This window comes from Lampris incognitus, chromosome 13, assembly GCF_029633865.1.
Source record: "Lampris incognitus isolate fLamInc1 chromosome 13, fLamInc1.hap2, whole genome shotgun sequence".
Classification (NCBI taxonomy): Eukaryota; Metazoa; Chordata; class Actinopteri; order Lampriformes; family Lampridae; genus Lampris; species Lampris incognitus.
Window position 1 is genome coordinate 37,149,240 of NC_079223.1, and position 16,477 is coordinate 37,165,716.

The following is a 16,477-nucleotide window of genomic DNA, read 5'->3' on the forward strand; positions in this document are numbered from 1 at the left end:
AATTGTGTCTGTAGGGATACCCGACCAGGCTTGGTCTTTCTGAGTAGAAAACATTGTATTGCCCTCCAGTTCTCCCCATCACACATCTTGTCAGTTTCCTGACGACGTGTCGTTAGTGGCCCTTACCCTGGTCTATAAGGCAACTCTCCGAGAAGCTGCTGATTAATTGAGGGTAGTCTCTCCAATACAGATCCACATACTCATCTAACTGGAGGTCTCTGAAAAGATCAAGGGAGACAAAACAGAAAGATCGTTTTTCTTACCCATATTTAAAGTCAAAGACATACATGCAAAAAAAAAAAACAAAAAAAAAACAAAAAAACGCCCTTTTTGATATGTTCTGTCACTGGTGTATTTAGAATAGCTAATTTATAAATATCCAAATCAGGAACATTATTCAAATGATAAGGTTGAGTTGAACTTAGTTTAGCACAGTTTTTCGCATCGTCACCACAGTAACCAAATGTGGAAGGCGGCAGGTGGAAGTGAGTTTGAAAAAGAAAGCTATTGTGGCAGATATGGCACACTTTATCAATAGATATTAAAACAACATCCAAAACCCATTTTTAAATAACCCCCCCCCCCATTTTTCTACCCAATTGTATCCAGCCAATTACCCCACTCTTCCGAGCCGTCCCGGTCGCTACTCCACCCCCTCTGCCGATCCAGGGAGGGCTGCAGACTACCACATGCCTCCTCCGATACATGTGGAGTCCCCGGCTGCTTCTTTTCACCTGACAGTGAGAAGTTTCGCTAGGGGGACATAGCACATGGGAAGATCACGCTATTCCCCCCAGTTCCGAACACATACCCCGACGGACCAGAGAAGGCACTAGTGCAGCAACCAGGACACATACCCACATCTGGTTTCCCACCCGCAGACAGGGCCAATTGTGTCTGTAGGGACTTCCGACCAAGCCGGAGGGAACATGGTGATTCGAACCGCAGATCCCCGTGTTGGTAGGCAACGGAATAGTCCGCTATGTCACCTGGACACCCTACTAATTTTTTTAAATTTGGCAGTGGGAAGATTGCTGACACCACAACACTGAAGATTGCTTTATTCTGAATGGATCTCTTGGATCCAGAGTGCTTAAACCATATATCCCCATGAGTGAAGGTAAGTCAGGAACCATGATCGTCAAGAGTGTGACTCACTACTGATTTGGTTCCAGATGCCAAGACCAAATTCATAGAAACATTGGCTCCAAGTATCACTGGGGACTAAGAGAGCCCTGGGTGGGTTTTTTTTCCAAATCCCATAAACACAATTTTTTTTCAGTTACTTGATAGCAATGTGTCAATCAGAAACATTAGTTGCTAGAGTTGAAATACTATTTATACTATTTAAACTATTATCTCCACAGCAGATCATGTTTTTAACCTACTAACTGAGACAATCTCCTAGAAAGAATTAAAAATGTTACCTTGTACCAGCTAATCTGTCTCTCCAGCTCCTGACTCTTCTCAGCTGTGTGGTACCACAATGATCTAAATCAAATCTAAAAATGGCTCAACTCTCTGAGAAAGGCTTCCTGACATTTGACTTGGCGTTTCAATTCTAGTGATTAAGAAATGGACTCTGAGTAATTAACAGCTGAGGGATGCTACTATTCATCTTGGCATCAGATAATCAATATTTTTAATCCGTTTGCCTCGCTCTCCCACACATCTTTCACCCATTTGTGTGTGTGTGTGTGTGCGCGTTTGAGCATCAGTTGGCGGATGTGCACAGTTATAAATGTATGTAACTGTGGCAGCGTAGGGTGTGGATCAACTGTCCTGAGTTAGACTAATTAACTCAGGGCAGATTAAATAGCATCCACAATCAACAAAGACACACCAGGGACAAGGAGAGAACCATGTATCCTAAGCTCTCTTAAACTGGTTGCACATGAGAAGACTTTTCAAATTCTAATCGATATTGAAAACAGGGGAGACCGTGGTCATAAGGACAGATTTCACAGATTTTCTGTCTTTCAGTCATCAGAACGCACAAACTAGATTATTAGGGAAAGACGGCACATCACACACTCAACGATTATACTAATGAACCCTCTACTAATTTCGGCTGCTCCCATTAGGGGTTGCCACAGCGGATCATACGTTTCCATCTCTTCCTGTCCTCAGCATCTTCCTCTGTCACACCAACCACCTGTAGGTCCTCCCTCATATCCATAAACATCCTCTTTGGCCTTCCTCTTTTCCTCTTCCCTGGCAGCTCCATATTCAGCATCTTTCTCCCAATATACCCAGCATCTCTCCTTCACACATGTCCAAGCCATCTCAATCTTGCCTCTCTTGCTTTGTCTCCAAACCGTCCAACGTGACCTGTCCCTCTAATATACTTGTTCCTAATCCTGTCCTTCTTCGTCACTCCTAATGAAAATCTTAGCATCTTCAACTCTGCCACCTCCAGCACCGCCTCCTGTCTTTTCGTCAGTGCCACCGTCTCCCAACCATTTAACATAGCTGGTCTCACAACCATCTTGTAAACCTTCCCTGTAACTCCTGCTGGTACCCTTCTGTCGCAAATCACTCCTGACACTCTTCTCCACCCACTCCACCCTGCCTGCACTCTCTTCTTCACCTCTCTTCTGCACTCCCCATTACTTTGGACAGTTGACCCCAAGTATTTAAACTCATACGCCTTTGTCACCTCTACTGCTTGCATCCTCACCATTCCACTGTCCTCCCTCTCATTCACACATTATGTATGTATTCCGTCTTGCTCCTACTGACTTTCATTCCTCTTCTCTCCAGTGCATACCTCCACCTCTCCTCAACCTGCACCCTACTCTCAGTACAGATCATAGTCCACAGAGACTCCTGCCTGATCTTGTCCATCAATCTGTCCATCACCACTGCAAACAAGAAAAGGCTCAGAGCCGATCCTTGATGTAATCCCACCTCCTCCACCTCTCCTCAACCTGCACCCTACTCTCGGTACAGATCATAGTCCACAGAGACTCCTGCCTGATCTTGTCTATCAATCTGTCCCGCACCACTGCAAACAAGAAAAGGCTCAGAGCCGATCCTTGATGTAATCCCACCTCCACCTTGAACCCATTCCAACCGCACACCTCACCACTATCTACTAATACTACGAATACTAATGAACCCTAAGGATCTTTTTTTTTTTGTTGGTTGATTTCCCCCTTTTCTACCCAATTGTATCCGGCCAATTACCCCACTCTTCCAAGCCATCCCGGTCGTTGCGCCATCCCCTCTGCTGATCCGGGGAGGGCTGCAGACTACTACATGCCTCCTCCAATACACGTGGAGTCGCCAGCCGCTTCTTTTCACCTGACAGTGAGGAGTTTCGCCAGGGGGACGTAGAGTGTGGGAGGATCATGCTATTCCCCCCAGTTCCCCCTCCCCCCTGAACAGGTGCCCCAACCGACCAGAGAAGGCGCTAGTGCAGTGACCACGACACACACCCACATCCGGCTTCCCACTTGCAGACACGGCCAGTTGCGTCTGTAGGGACGCCTGACCACGCCGGAGGCAACACGGTGATTTGACCCGACGATTCCCGTATTGGTAGGCAACGGAATAGACTACCACGCCACACAGGCGCCCTATGATCAAGTTTGATTAAGTCAAGTCCATTTTATTTGTATAGCCCAATATCACAAATTACAAATTTGCCTCAGTGGGCTTTACAGCAACACAACATCCTGTCCTTAGACCCTCTCATTGGATAAGGAACAACTCAACCCATCCACAGTCAAGGTGGTTTCAAGTTAAAAAGGCCATCTTTGCATCCCAAGCAATTAAATGAATGACTCCCCCTCCAGAGTTTATCTCCAGGGCTGTAAATAGGACCATTTTATTCTAAGCAGGTGGCTGTGTTGCAACAATTTGGGTACACAAACCGCAATTAAAAATCAAAGAAAAAGATTAGCAGAAACTCTTGTAATCCAGCTTGAGTTTGGAGCAAAAAAAATCACATGTAGTTTGACAGACAATCTGTCAGGCGTCTGTGTACATTATTTTGTGGGGGAAGAAGAAAAAACACTGAAAATGAAAAAAAATTTCTGTTTTGAGTTCTGAAATTTCAAGAGACAGCTGGCTGCAGAAATTTCTGCCTCCCGGTTAGCTTGGCTCTAATTGGCTCTTGTGGGTTTCTGTAAAAGATTCCATTGTTGTTCCTCTCACACTACAGGATTTCTGGTTTCCTCCCACCATCAAAAAGGCATGCATGTTAGGGTTAATACTCCTGTCTGTGTCCCTGACCAAGACAATGGAAAGAAGAACTGGAGTTGGTCCGCGGGCGCTGCAGCTGCCCACTGCTCCTATACAATAGGATGGGTTAAATGCAGAGAACAAATTTCGTTGTATGTATATACAATAACAAATAATTAAGTGTCTTCTTCTTCTCTCCTCTATTAAGAATTTCCTCAATGTTCCCACCACTCTCTGATAGTCACCTTTTCAATGCCCTGGAACCTGACTGATGAGATGTCATGTTTGAAGTCGTTGAAATTTACTGCTATTGTGTAATTTCTATAATTTGTCTTTATGGAGCTTGTGTTCACGTATTCTCTGTTTTAGTGAACGTGATGTCTAACCAACATAGACTAACCCACACAAACATTTGATCATTATAAATTACATGAGAAATGGAGCATGTGATGACATCATTGATGAAATACTTTTTCCCAGTATGAGAATAAGTAGTTACATTTGACCATATTATTACATTGAGCACACCCTCTGCATTTCTAGCATCCATTTGGAAGAGGTTTTAACAGAGACCATGTACTCCTTCTCAATGATTTTACATTACAGGCAATCTCTGAGATTACGTCCTCTTCAATAGACTATTAACGGTGTTTTGTTTTTTCAAATTCATGGACATTGCTGAATCTGATGATAATATGTGCCAATGTTCTTTAACAATAGAGCCAAATTTATGGCAGTTGGGGAAATACTAAACCTGATGGAGTATTTCTTTTTCTGTGGGAGATTCTTTTGTAACAATTCATTTCTTGATTTCTGCAAATGACATGATAGGGTTCCTCCAGACAATCACATGGATAGCCCCTTTCTAAAAACCTTTGTTTCATATCCACCAATTGTCAATAAAATCCCCTGTGGTGTAACAAATTGGTCTGTCTGAAGAACTGACTTCTTTGTAGACCTCATTTTAGGGGTGTGAGGTGATAGCTATTAACAAGTAGTATGTAAGGTGTTTTGAGCTGTATCTTTTCTGTCCAGACTAGTGCATAGTGTACCAGACTTCTTCTTAACCCACATCTCCAGGAAATGAACTCTATCCAAATCATATTCTATAGTGAACTTTAAACTGGGATGTTTTTCATTGAGAAGTCTCGTAAACTCTTGTAATTTATCCATGTCCCCCTCAAACACACAAAAGATCATTATCTGTTCAAGATCCTTGTGTTACGAATTATCTAAAATACTCTTGACAAGGACCAAAATGTTAGTATGTTCATTAAATCGTGATGCTGAGCAAGAGTAGCATGCAGGATCTTCCTTTCTCAAGACATCTGTAAATATCAAACAAACTAGACGTTAATCCGGGTGGCCCCAACTGGCTTTCGAGCAGATCAGGAGGCTAAACGTTGAATCTTGAATCTTAAATACCTCACCACTACAGGATCTTTTAGGAAGATAATCAGTTCCGCCTGGGTAGCGTAGTGGTCTATTCCATTGCCTACCAACATGGGGATCACCAGTTCAAATCCCTGTGTTACCTCCAGCTTGGTTGGACATCCCTACAGACACAATTGGCCGTGTCTGCAGGTGTGAAGCCGGATGTGGGTATGTGTCCTGGTCGCTGTACTAGCACCTCCTCTGGTTGGTCGGCGCGCCTGTTCAGGAGGAGGGGGAACTGGGGGGAATAGGATGATCCTCCCACGTGCTACATCCCCCTGGCAAAATCCTCACTGTCAGGTGAAAAGAAGCGGCTGGCGACTCCACATGTATCGGAGGAGGCATGCGGTAGTCTGCAGCCCTCCCCGGATCCGCAGAGGGGGTTGGAGGAGCAACTGGGACAGCTCGGGAAATAGGGTAACTGCCAAGTACAATAGGGGAAAAAAAGGGGAAAAATCCCCCCCCCCCAAAAAAGGAAGATAATCAGTTCGAAGCAGCTTCAGATAGTACTCCCATCACCCCCCCCCCATCCCCCTATTCTTGAGCCTAAAATAAGGTTGATTAGTGCACCAGGCTTTAATCTGTCCTGAGTTAGACTAGCTCAGGACACCTTATGGAACAATCATAGAACTCATAGGCCCCATTGCAGGCCAAGAAAGTTTCATAAAATCCTGCTCCTATGATATTGTTTCCGTCATTACATTTAATACTGGGGTCATCGCTTGGAATCGAACACGTGATGAATTTACCAAATGACAGTCTGCTTAATGTTTAAGATGGCTTAAAGAGTAAGTAAACATTCGTTTTTAGCCTGTCTCTGCCTCCTCATATTTTGTAGAAGGCAATAAAAAAAGGGGTGTAGATGTAGAAGAAACTGATGGCAGTATGTTAGATTGAAAGTGACAGTGTCATAGCAGAACACCTTGCCCCAGCTTGTCATAAGTCTACCCAGAGAGTTTAGCTGGCTAACGTTGGCATGTTGCCTTTCTACTCGCCTCAATATTTTATTAGTCTGACACACAGTACCCCACATGTGTTGCCTTCATCATATCGGTCTCCACATTTTGTGAACCAGCTGTCCCCAGTTAGCCTAATTGGCTCAGAGTAGATTAAATTGCATCTGCACCCACACAAACACAAATTAGGGACAGGGAGAACCTGCATTCAAGTGGTGTCGGATTTACAATCTGAAAGAGTTTCTGGCCAGGAAGTGCCACATGAACACCTTATTATGTCGGAGGATAAAGTCGCAGAAATCAGAATTCGAGATGTAAAACGAGTTGTGACCTAACCTCTTTCTAAAATGGCTGAACGCAGAGTCGTAAGCAAACAATAAGAAATTTCATACAATAAAGCTGAAAATGATCCAGAAGTAGAAACTTAACAGATGAATGAATGTTGATAACTATATTGCTTACGTAGTACGACATTAATTTCCTGTGGAAGCCACATATATGACAGACACTCGCCTCCATCGTCGCTGACCTCCATCTTTTCTCCAATTTTCCAACCATAAAACACATGAACGCAAACTATGCAAATGGCCGTGATGCATTCCCAAACTAGCAGAAAAGTATGACCTGACATGACTTAAAAGCAGGGAGTGAGAGCGGCAGACATACATGAGGCAGCCACTCTTTCCCAGTTGAAAGAGTCTGCAGACGTCTTAGTGTATTTAACAGCTAATTATTAAATCTCTGGTGTTTCTACTTGTGGTTTTTAAATAAACTAGTTGTAGCACCCTCAACCACCATTGTCATCTGTGTCTGTGCTGGAGAAGTCTGGTAGAGCCCCAGTCTTACAACATGCCCTTTAATAAGTAGGGAATTCCAACAGGGTTGATCATACTGTATATTTTCCCCGGAAGAAGAAGCATAGATTTTCTCCCTCAAAGTGGCTGTGTGATGCATCTCATTTTTTGTTTTATTTATCATGAGGGCAATCAGCTCTTTTATTCTAGCTCCACACTAAAATGTTTTCAGCTCAAAAAAATGTAAATAAAGGTTTACTACTCCTTTAACACTAGAACGACCAGGATTTCCCCCATACCTAAAACAACCATGGGCCGTCAAAATGACTTGGTTTTTAAACTCTATATTCTGTCAAGATAAATAACCAATTGAGATATTAATGCATTACATATGTTAGTATGTCTGTTATGAAACGACTGACACCAAAATGAACACTTTAACAACTTTAATACTATTTGTCAAACAATTTAAAATCGCCGCTGTCCAACGCCTGTAAATACTGCAATGCCTCGGTGGTAGTCATGGTAGGTCTGAAATGGCATCTGTACCCAGACATGTTGGCAATAATCAAAAATCAAGTTTAGACTATTACTCTGCACTGGAGAATGCTAGTGTGTTTCTAAGACAGCGCAATGAACTTTGCAAAGGAAGTGATGCGACCAACACACGTCATAAATAGTTACATGACACGCACAATCACGCGCAAATTATGAGCTGTCTTTTTTATGGCTCATAGTCATTTTAGGTAGATCTTATCCTAAATTTTTTGTGCAATTGATCTAAAACTAATTTTAATGCAAATATATGCAATTTTAGGAGCATTCAGAGAGCGGCAGGTCTGTATCTTTTTTTTTTTTCCACAAAGTTATTAAACTTTGAAAATCCAAAATGGTCAAAATGACCGGCTTGGTTGTTCTAGTGCCCATGAGACTGCATATAAAGAATTAATAGGGAGGCACCGCCTTTGTCATTACAGGTTTTTGATACAATGTCATTGTGACACTGTATTTTCCACAATAAATAATCATATAATCTCATCATACTTAAAATTCTGGAATGTCTCTAAGACCTGAATGTAGGCAATATAGTAATATAAGCCAAAAGAGTAACAAAGTAATTTTGTTCTTTGAACTATAGATGTGAATAAGTATGATAAATGATGATAGGCATAATTTGGATTATGGTTTTGGCTTTAATAGTGCATTTCTACTGTACACTATAGAGGAGACAACATTTTTTTTTTTTTTAAATCAGCGCTCACCCACACACTTCACTCAATGTGACCAAATTATCGCCCTTCAGAGTGCTTCTTCATGCCACCTCTTCATCTACGCTGTTATTGTCAATGAGAACAAGTCACAATGACCACTTGACTGGACAGCCTCTTTGATGCCATTTGTTTGAACACACCACAAAGGGAGAGGATGGATTATTCACCAGGTTTGATTGAACATAATGTCATTTTCTGACAGTGACAGAAAAATGTGAAGCACCGTTAAAAAGAGGGCGTGGCTGAAAAAGGTAGCACTGTGGGTAGATCGCTCTGTTTGTGTGTTTGTCTTGATAAGTGGAACAGGTTGATGATGTTCCTGCTTTTGTTGCTATGAATACTCGAGCGCCCGTAGGTGCAGAAACAAACGCACATTCTTCTACCACCCCCATTAATAACACTTGAAAAGGGGTAATAAATACACTTGTGTCCTTATACTAAATGTTATGTTCCAACAATCGTTTTCCAATTACTGTCCTTCGCCAATTATCAGACGCTTCAAGGCATGAATGGTGTATACAAACATTGAGATTGCAACAGATTGCGGTCTGGGAACCTAATCTTTCCTTCTACCAAGGTTGGGGATGTGCAACCTCTCTGGAAAGAGGAAGAAAAGGAACGAGGAGGCTTAATAAACAATCTGAACACTATTCGTATTGGTAGCTGTAAAAATAATTCCAGTTTACCTTCAGTGTGAATAAATCTTCTTTGCTTCGTTTCATTATTCAAATGCACTTAACAGCCGAAATGTGTGTTTTCATAAAGTATTGAATTTTGCAAAATGCTGGTACAGTACAGTGTTACACTTTGGTACTGAGACTTTTTAAGTATCCATATGAAGTGCAACTCTACCACAGACGTACATAGCCACTTACATGCGCAGCACACCCAACCCATTTCTATGTTCCAGGAAACACTTTAACACACACAAGAACACACAGTCCTCACCCCCCAATTCCATCCTTCAAATATAAACACACTTTTACTAACAAACTATCTAACCCATTCAGATTCTAAACCAAATTCTAACCTATTCATTGTCCAAATGTGCACAAGCCCTGTGCACATGTGGACAGTTTTCCCCCAGTCTCAAGATGTTCATCCCCATGTAGCTCTTTGAAGAACCACACAAATGAAGAAAAACAGCTACACACATACAGAACTACCTACTCTCCATCATCACCCTACAATACACACTCACAGTCAAACATGAAGACAGACACACACAAACCCTCAATTACATCAACACACAAAATCACACACAGCTACACGTGTGCACAAACAAAACCAGGACCCCATTGTAGTTTCTCGCTACGCACACACACACACACACACACAAATAGAGAAAAAATGTACCGGGCCAGTTGTTGCAGCACACAGACTAGAGACCGAGCGCCAGCTCTCTGAAGCTGATCCAGCTGCAGCTCCTGGTAGAGCAGGTGAAGAACATAGAAGAGGGCAGGGATATGGGGGAAGAGAGGAGCCGAGCTTTCCAACCTCTGGGAGGGACTGGATGGAGAAGACACCTGGAGGGAGAGAAGAGAAAAACAGCAGATGAGATGAGAACAGGAACTATCAGACCAGTAAGTAAATACTGTAAATGCACCATCATACAACTGACATTACATAAAAAGTGGACAACAACAGCATATACAATTGTTCCTGAAGTCTTAGACACATACAGTTGAGAGCGGTTCTGCCCCAAAGTCCCCTTTGAAAGTAGTGCTGAAGGGTGAGTCCTCTGGACCACAAGCAGGCTGGGACACCATCTGACGGTGGTAATTAGACCCCAGTATATAGTCCCAGTCCTACAGTGACAGGATATGGTGAGGTTAAACCTTAAGAGCTCACAATAAACTCACTTCACAAATTACTATAAACACAAATGCAATCAAGGACAAACCACAGCTATTTAACACCTTGGCTGTTCCTTTGTGAGTTTTATGATGTTGACAATGTTGTCAAAATTATTTTGATAAATTATGTTACTGTGTGGGTCAAGCTTTTTATAGTTTGCTTTGGTTGAGTCATACAAGAAGTTTTTAATATATGTTTCCTACATATTTCAATAGATCCAGATTATTGTATGTTAAAAGCCCTATTTCAAAGCTAATTCAAGTGTCAAAGATTTTTTTTTTTATTTGAGTTATCCTACCTTGCATGGTACAGTACTATAGCCCAGTCAACCACAAAATAATTGCAAAATTAAATATAACACTTTCAGTCATTTTCTGAGGCATGGAAAACATGTTTTCAAATTTCACTGTTGACAATTTTTTTTATTGCTGTCAGCTTATCTCTCAAAGTCAGTGTGACGCATTACATTTACATGGTCACATTTTACTGCTAAGCTCTCAACCACTCTTTCTTTACCATATCTAACACCATTTTATTCAAGTCTTCATAGATTTCATGTTTGTAAGTACTTCAGGACTAGACAAAAATTAAGCTACTGGAAAAAAAACATGTCAGCTGATGCGTCAAAACACCCACCTCATCAGACCCCCCCTCAGAGGGTCTAGCCTTCTTGGCTGCAATCACCGGAGAGAGAGGCACTTCAAAGTAGAGCTGGTGGGAGACAGGCGAGTTCAGAGGTCAAAAGGTCAAATGAAACTTTCATGATCCCCACATAGGAATTGTGTCATTAAAGCAGTAGCATATGGGAGAGATTATAAAATCCTCCATTATGCATCATGGAGGGCCACATGTATGCCAAGTTTTGTTTGTTTGTTGTTGTTTTGGGTTTTTTTTGGACTTATCTGGATTTTGTCTTGATGCATGCTCAATAAGCCAAGTAAGAAAATCAAAGAAGGCTGAATCAGGTCATCTGGATACAATGTTTATTTTATATGTTTCATTACTCAACTAAGTGACATCTTCAGTCTAAGCTGACTGCAAGTATCCCCACCCCTTATAAACAATACAGTACAATACAGTTGCCTAATGACCAAAACCAATGACCAGTTTCATATGCAAATATGGGTGTGACCATTGATCATGTGTACTATTCACAGAGGATTAGGGATTGTTGCAATCACAGCATTGTAAAATGGCGACAGATGTATAACGACCAAAAACAATGAACAGTTTCATATGGGTGTGCCCATATTTGGGCAAGACCAAAACCAACGACCAGTTTTATACGAGTTAGGCACTGTATTGTAAGTTAGGCACTATATTGTACTATACTGTTTATAAGGAGCGGGGATATCAGCAGTCATTTTAGACAGAAGATGTCACTTAGTTGAGGGATGAAACCTATCATACCTGCAGTCAGTTTAGACTGAAGATGTCACTTAGTTGAGTTATGAAACCTATTTGTCAATAAACATGCCCTTAGAAAGCTTTGTAGAAACACAGAATGACAACGGAAGGTCAACAAGTCCGAATTTGCACATTAACACCCTTAAAAACCAAATGTTAATTTACCAGAAGGCAGCTGCTGGAATAAGCTCCAGCATCCCCGCGACCCTGAGAGCAGAATAAGCGGTTCAGATAATGGATGGACGGATGGCAGTTAAGGATGCAAGATCAGTGTACTTCTCTGAACTAATATTGAGAAATAACCAAAATCCTAAAGTTCTCTTCAGGGTAATTGATTCTGACATTAAGGGTCCCTCCACTTCTCTTTTTGAACCCAATGTTGAGTTGCCCGAAAATGTTCTCACTCATTTTGTAAACAAGGTGGAGAATATTAGGTCCCAAATCCAGTCAGGCTCTTTCTGTTCCATTCCCCATGTTAATTCTGCCTCTTTCACCCAATTTCAACCAGTTACAATTTCAGTGTTGGAGACTACAGTCTCCAATATGAGCTCCTCCTCCTGCATCCTAGACATCATTCCCACTAAGCTACTCAAGAAAGTATTTTCCGCTATCAGCCCCATTATTCTGCAAATTCTTAATAATGCTCCGGCCTCTGGTTCTTTACCAGCCAGTTTTAAGCATGCCATCATTCACCCATTGCTGAAAAAAACTAATTTAGACCCCCTATCCCTAAGTAACTACAGGCCAATCTCCAAATTGTCTTTTTTATCTAAGGTTCTGGAGAGAATAATTTCTTCTCAGTTGATTTCTTTTATGAACTATATACTGTTTTTAATAGTTTCCAGTCTGGTTTTAGAGCACTTCATAGTACTAAGACAGCTCTAGTTAAGGTCACTAATGATCTACTGCTGAATGCAGACAGAGGTGACTGCTTGACTTTAGTTCTTTTAGACTTAAGTGCTGCCTCTGACACGGTTGATCACAACATCCTCCTACATCGCTTAGAGACTTGGGTTGGCATCAAGGCCTCGGCTCTTAACTTGTTACGCTCTTACCTCACCAACAGAACTTTTTCTGTTGTTCTGGGTAACTCTACCTCCTCGGTGGCTCAGCTGAGTTGTGGTGTCCCTCTAGGCTTACTTCTTGGCCCCCTTCTCTTTTCTATATATACATGCTGCCCCTTAGCCTAGTCATTCAAAATCACGATATAATCTGCCAGTTTTATGCTGACAACACTCAATTATAAATGCCACTAAAACCCACAGATCCTAGCACCCTATTAAATCTCACAACTTGCCTCACTGACATTAAATTCTGGATGTCCAAAATTTTTCTTAAATTTAATGATGAGGTCTGAGGTCATTCTGTTCGATCCCGAAAATTCCATCAGCCTGTTTGCTACTAATCTTGGTGGTCTGTCAGGTAGTCTTAAGCAGGCTGCTAGGAATCTTGGGGTAATATTTACGCTAACCTCAGTTTTGATAATCAAATTAACCATATTGTTCAGTCATGCTTTTTCAAAATTAGGTCGTTTTTATCAATTGACGATTTGCAAAAAGATGTACACGCTTTTACCTATTCTCGGCTCGACTACTGTAATGCACTTTATTCTGGTATCAGCAAGAGCTCCCTCCCTCCACCATCTGCAGTATGTACTAAATGCCACTGCTCGGCTCATTACCGGGACAAGGAGGCATGACCATATCACTCCTGTGCTTGCCTCCCTACACTGGCTCCCTGTTATATTTCCAATTGATCTAAAAATTTTACTGCTCACTTTTAAGGCTTTAAATGGTCTTGCTCCTTCATACATTTGTGATTTATTGACTTGGTATGTCCCCCCTCGACCATTAAGGTCTGCAGATGATGCCCTGCTAGTTATTCCCAGGTCTCGGTTGGTTACAAAGGGTGATTGGGCTTTCGCTGTTAGAGCCCCCACACTACGGAACTCTCTTCCTGTTGAGCTAAGACGAACTAAGTTTCCAGCTTCTTTTAAATCTCGTCTTAAAACTTTTCTTTTTATGAAAGCTTTAACAAACGTTTGATATTTGTTTCTATTTTTCCTGTTTTTATTTTTACTCTTATTTTTGCCTTGTCTGGTTTTATGGGGGGGTTTTGTGAAGCACTTTGTAACATTGTTTTAGAAAAGTGCTATATAAATAGAATTATTATTATTATTATTAATACACATTGTATCCAGATGAACTGATTCAACCTTCGTTAATGTGCTGGATTTTATACCAATGCTTGCTGTCACAGGGTTAGATTACCCCACTCCCCATCCCCCTCACTGCACTATGTGTAGTGTAGACAGCTATTCTAACATGAAAATACATTTTCAATTCCAAATTTTTGTTGCCAGTAAAGTTATTGCTCCTCAAATGTACTTAGGAGGAATAATGGTCTTGGGCTGCTTTTCATGATTGGGCTAGGCCCCTTAGTTCCAGTGAAAGGGAATCTTAATGCTACAGTACATAGTAAAATTAAAGCGAATAGTGTGCTTTCAACTTTGTGGCAACAGTGTGGGAAAGGCCCTTTCCTGTTTCAGTATGACAATGCCCCCGTGCACAAAGCAAGGTCCATAAAGACATGGTTTGCAGTTTGGTGTGAAAGAACTTGACTGGCCTGCACAGAGCCGACCTCAACCCCATCCAACACTTTTGGGCTGAATTGGAACGCCAACTGCAAGCCAGGCCTTCTCTCCAACATCAGTGCCTGACCTCAATAATTCTCTTGTGGCTGAATGGGAGCAAATCCACCCAGCCATGTTCCAAAATCTAGTGGAAAGCCTCCCCAGAACAGTGGAGGCCGTTACAGCAGTAAAGGGGGGGGGGCAAACTCCACATTAATGGTCATGATTTTGTAATGAGATGTTCAACAGGCACATATGGTTGTGATGTTCTGGTGCCCACATACTTTTGGTCAATTAGTGTAGCGATAGGTTTAGAACAGCTGATAAATGATTATTTGGTCTCACATTGCGTGTCCATGTCAGCCGCTCTGTATTGTATCCCATAAGAGTCATGAAACATGTGACGAAAAGATTCCACTCGGCATGTGAGCTGGGTCCACCTGGGGCATTATAGATGTTATACCACTTCACCAGGACCTGGAAAATGAAATTAAGATATTAATGATTAAAAGTAAAATTATTTATGTGACTAATATAATACAGTAACCATTAAATGTTATTACATAAATTCAAGACTATACTAAGATTAACTGCTAAACTTCCTCCCTCTTTACTGTATAGCAACCATACAATTCCCTTGTGTTCTTCTACATAATGACTTTGAGAGTATAAAACTATCCTGAGAGAGAGCTCTATAGTTCCACTGCTACTTCATGCCAACTTTTCTGACAGGGCCTAACAAACTACTGCCACCTTCAGGACTAATATAGGACTTTTATGGAGAGGTTGGAGGCGGGTTGTATGCAATACGCTGCCATGATGGAAAAGAGACAACGAAAGGGAAGTCAGAACAGTATCAGCTTTTCTTGGCTGATCATGTAAAACCATTTATACTATAATTCTAAACACATTACAACCATAAAATAATTTAGATGTTTTCTTTGTTTAGTCGGGGAACATTCTAATCTTTGCTTTTGTTGCCTCTCCAACACTGTGGTATCCATTGTAACCAAGCTTAAAAATTCTGTGACAACCATCCATTTAAAAACTTCTATTAAATAGTGAGCTCGCTGTGCTCCCACCCACCACTACACATCTTCCATCATGCCCCTGATTTGTTACGCACCTTCATTGCAGTATCTTTGGGCAGGATGAAACGAAATGCTAAGAGGCACTTCCTCACTAAAATGGGAGAGAGGAAGGTATAGATGATGAAAATAAGGATTTTTTTTTATCCCCCCCCCCCTTTTCTCCCCAATTGTACCTGGCCAATCACCCAACACTCTCAGTCATCCCAGTTGCTGCTCCACCCCCTCTGCCAATCTGGGGAGGGCTGCAGACTACCACATGCCTCCTCCGATACATGTGGAGACCCCAGCCGCTTCTTTTCACCTGACAGTGAGGAGTTTCACCAGGGGGACGTAGTATGTGGGAGGATCACGTTATTCCCCCCAGTTCCCCCTCTCCACTGAACAGGTACCCTGACTGACCAGAGGAGGCGCTAGTGCAGAGACCAGGACACATACCCACATCTGGCTTCCCACCCGCAGACATGGCCAATTGTGTCTGTAGGGACGCCCGATCAAGCCGGAGGTAACACAGGGATTCGAACCGGCGATCCCCATGTTGGTAGGCAACGAAATAGACCGCTATGATACCTGGACGCCCAATAAGGAGATCTTTTAACAAGGTGTTGAGAAGTTTGGAAAAAAATCTAAAGGTTTACACCCTTGAAAATAATGGTGGGAAAATGGCACATGTCCATGCACACAGCCTAAGACATAGCAGCTCACAGCAGTTAACAGTATACATACAAAACAGCAACAAGTCACTCATAATATAAACCTATGGTTGACCCTGGCAGCTCCCAGTGGGCAACAGTACAAGACTGTGGTCATATAGGACAGCTATCAAGTGTGTCATTATGACATTTTAGAA

The 16,477-nt window shown here is 41.9% G+C and overlaps 1 protein-coding gene across 1 annotated transcript in view; it reads right to left on the reverse strand.

Annotated features, from left to right (window-relative positions):
• The window catches only part of anapc1 (anaphase promoting complex subunit 1), a 206,103-nt gene that overhangs the window by 142,512 nt on the left and 47,114 nt on the right, over window positions 1-16,477 (reverse strand). Inside the window, exons 18-23 of the mRNA XM_056291362.1 lie at window positions 15,666-15,721; window positions 14,885-15,016; window positions 11,137-11,211; window positions 10,326-10,451; window positions 10,000-10,169; window positions 127-218 (exon numbers count right to left, since the gene is read on the reverse strand). Of these exons, the coding sequence (XP_056147337.1) occupies window positions 127-218; window positions 10,000-10,169; window positions 10,326-10,451; window positions 11,137-11,211; window positions 14,885-15,016; window positions 15,666-15,721 (651 nt within the window). The remainder of the gene's footprint in view (window positions 1-126; window positions 219-9,999; window positions 10,170-10,325; window positions 10,452-11,136; window positions 11,212-14,884; window positions 15,017-15,665; window positions 15,722-16,477) is intronic.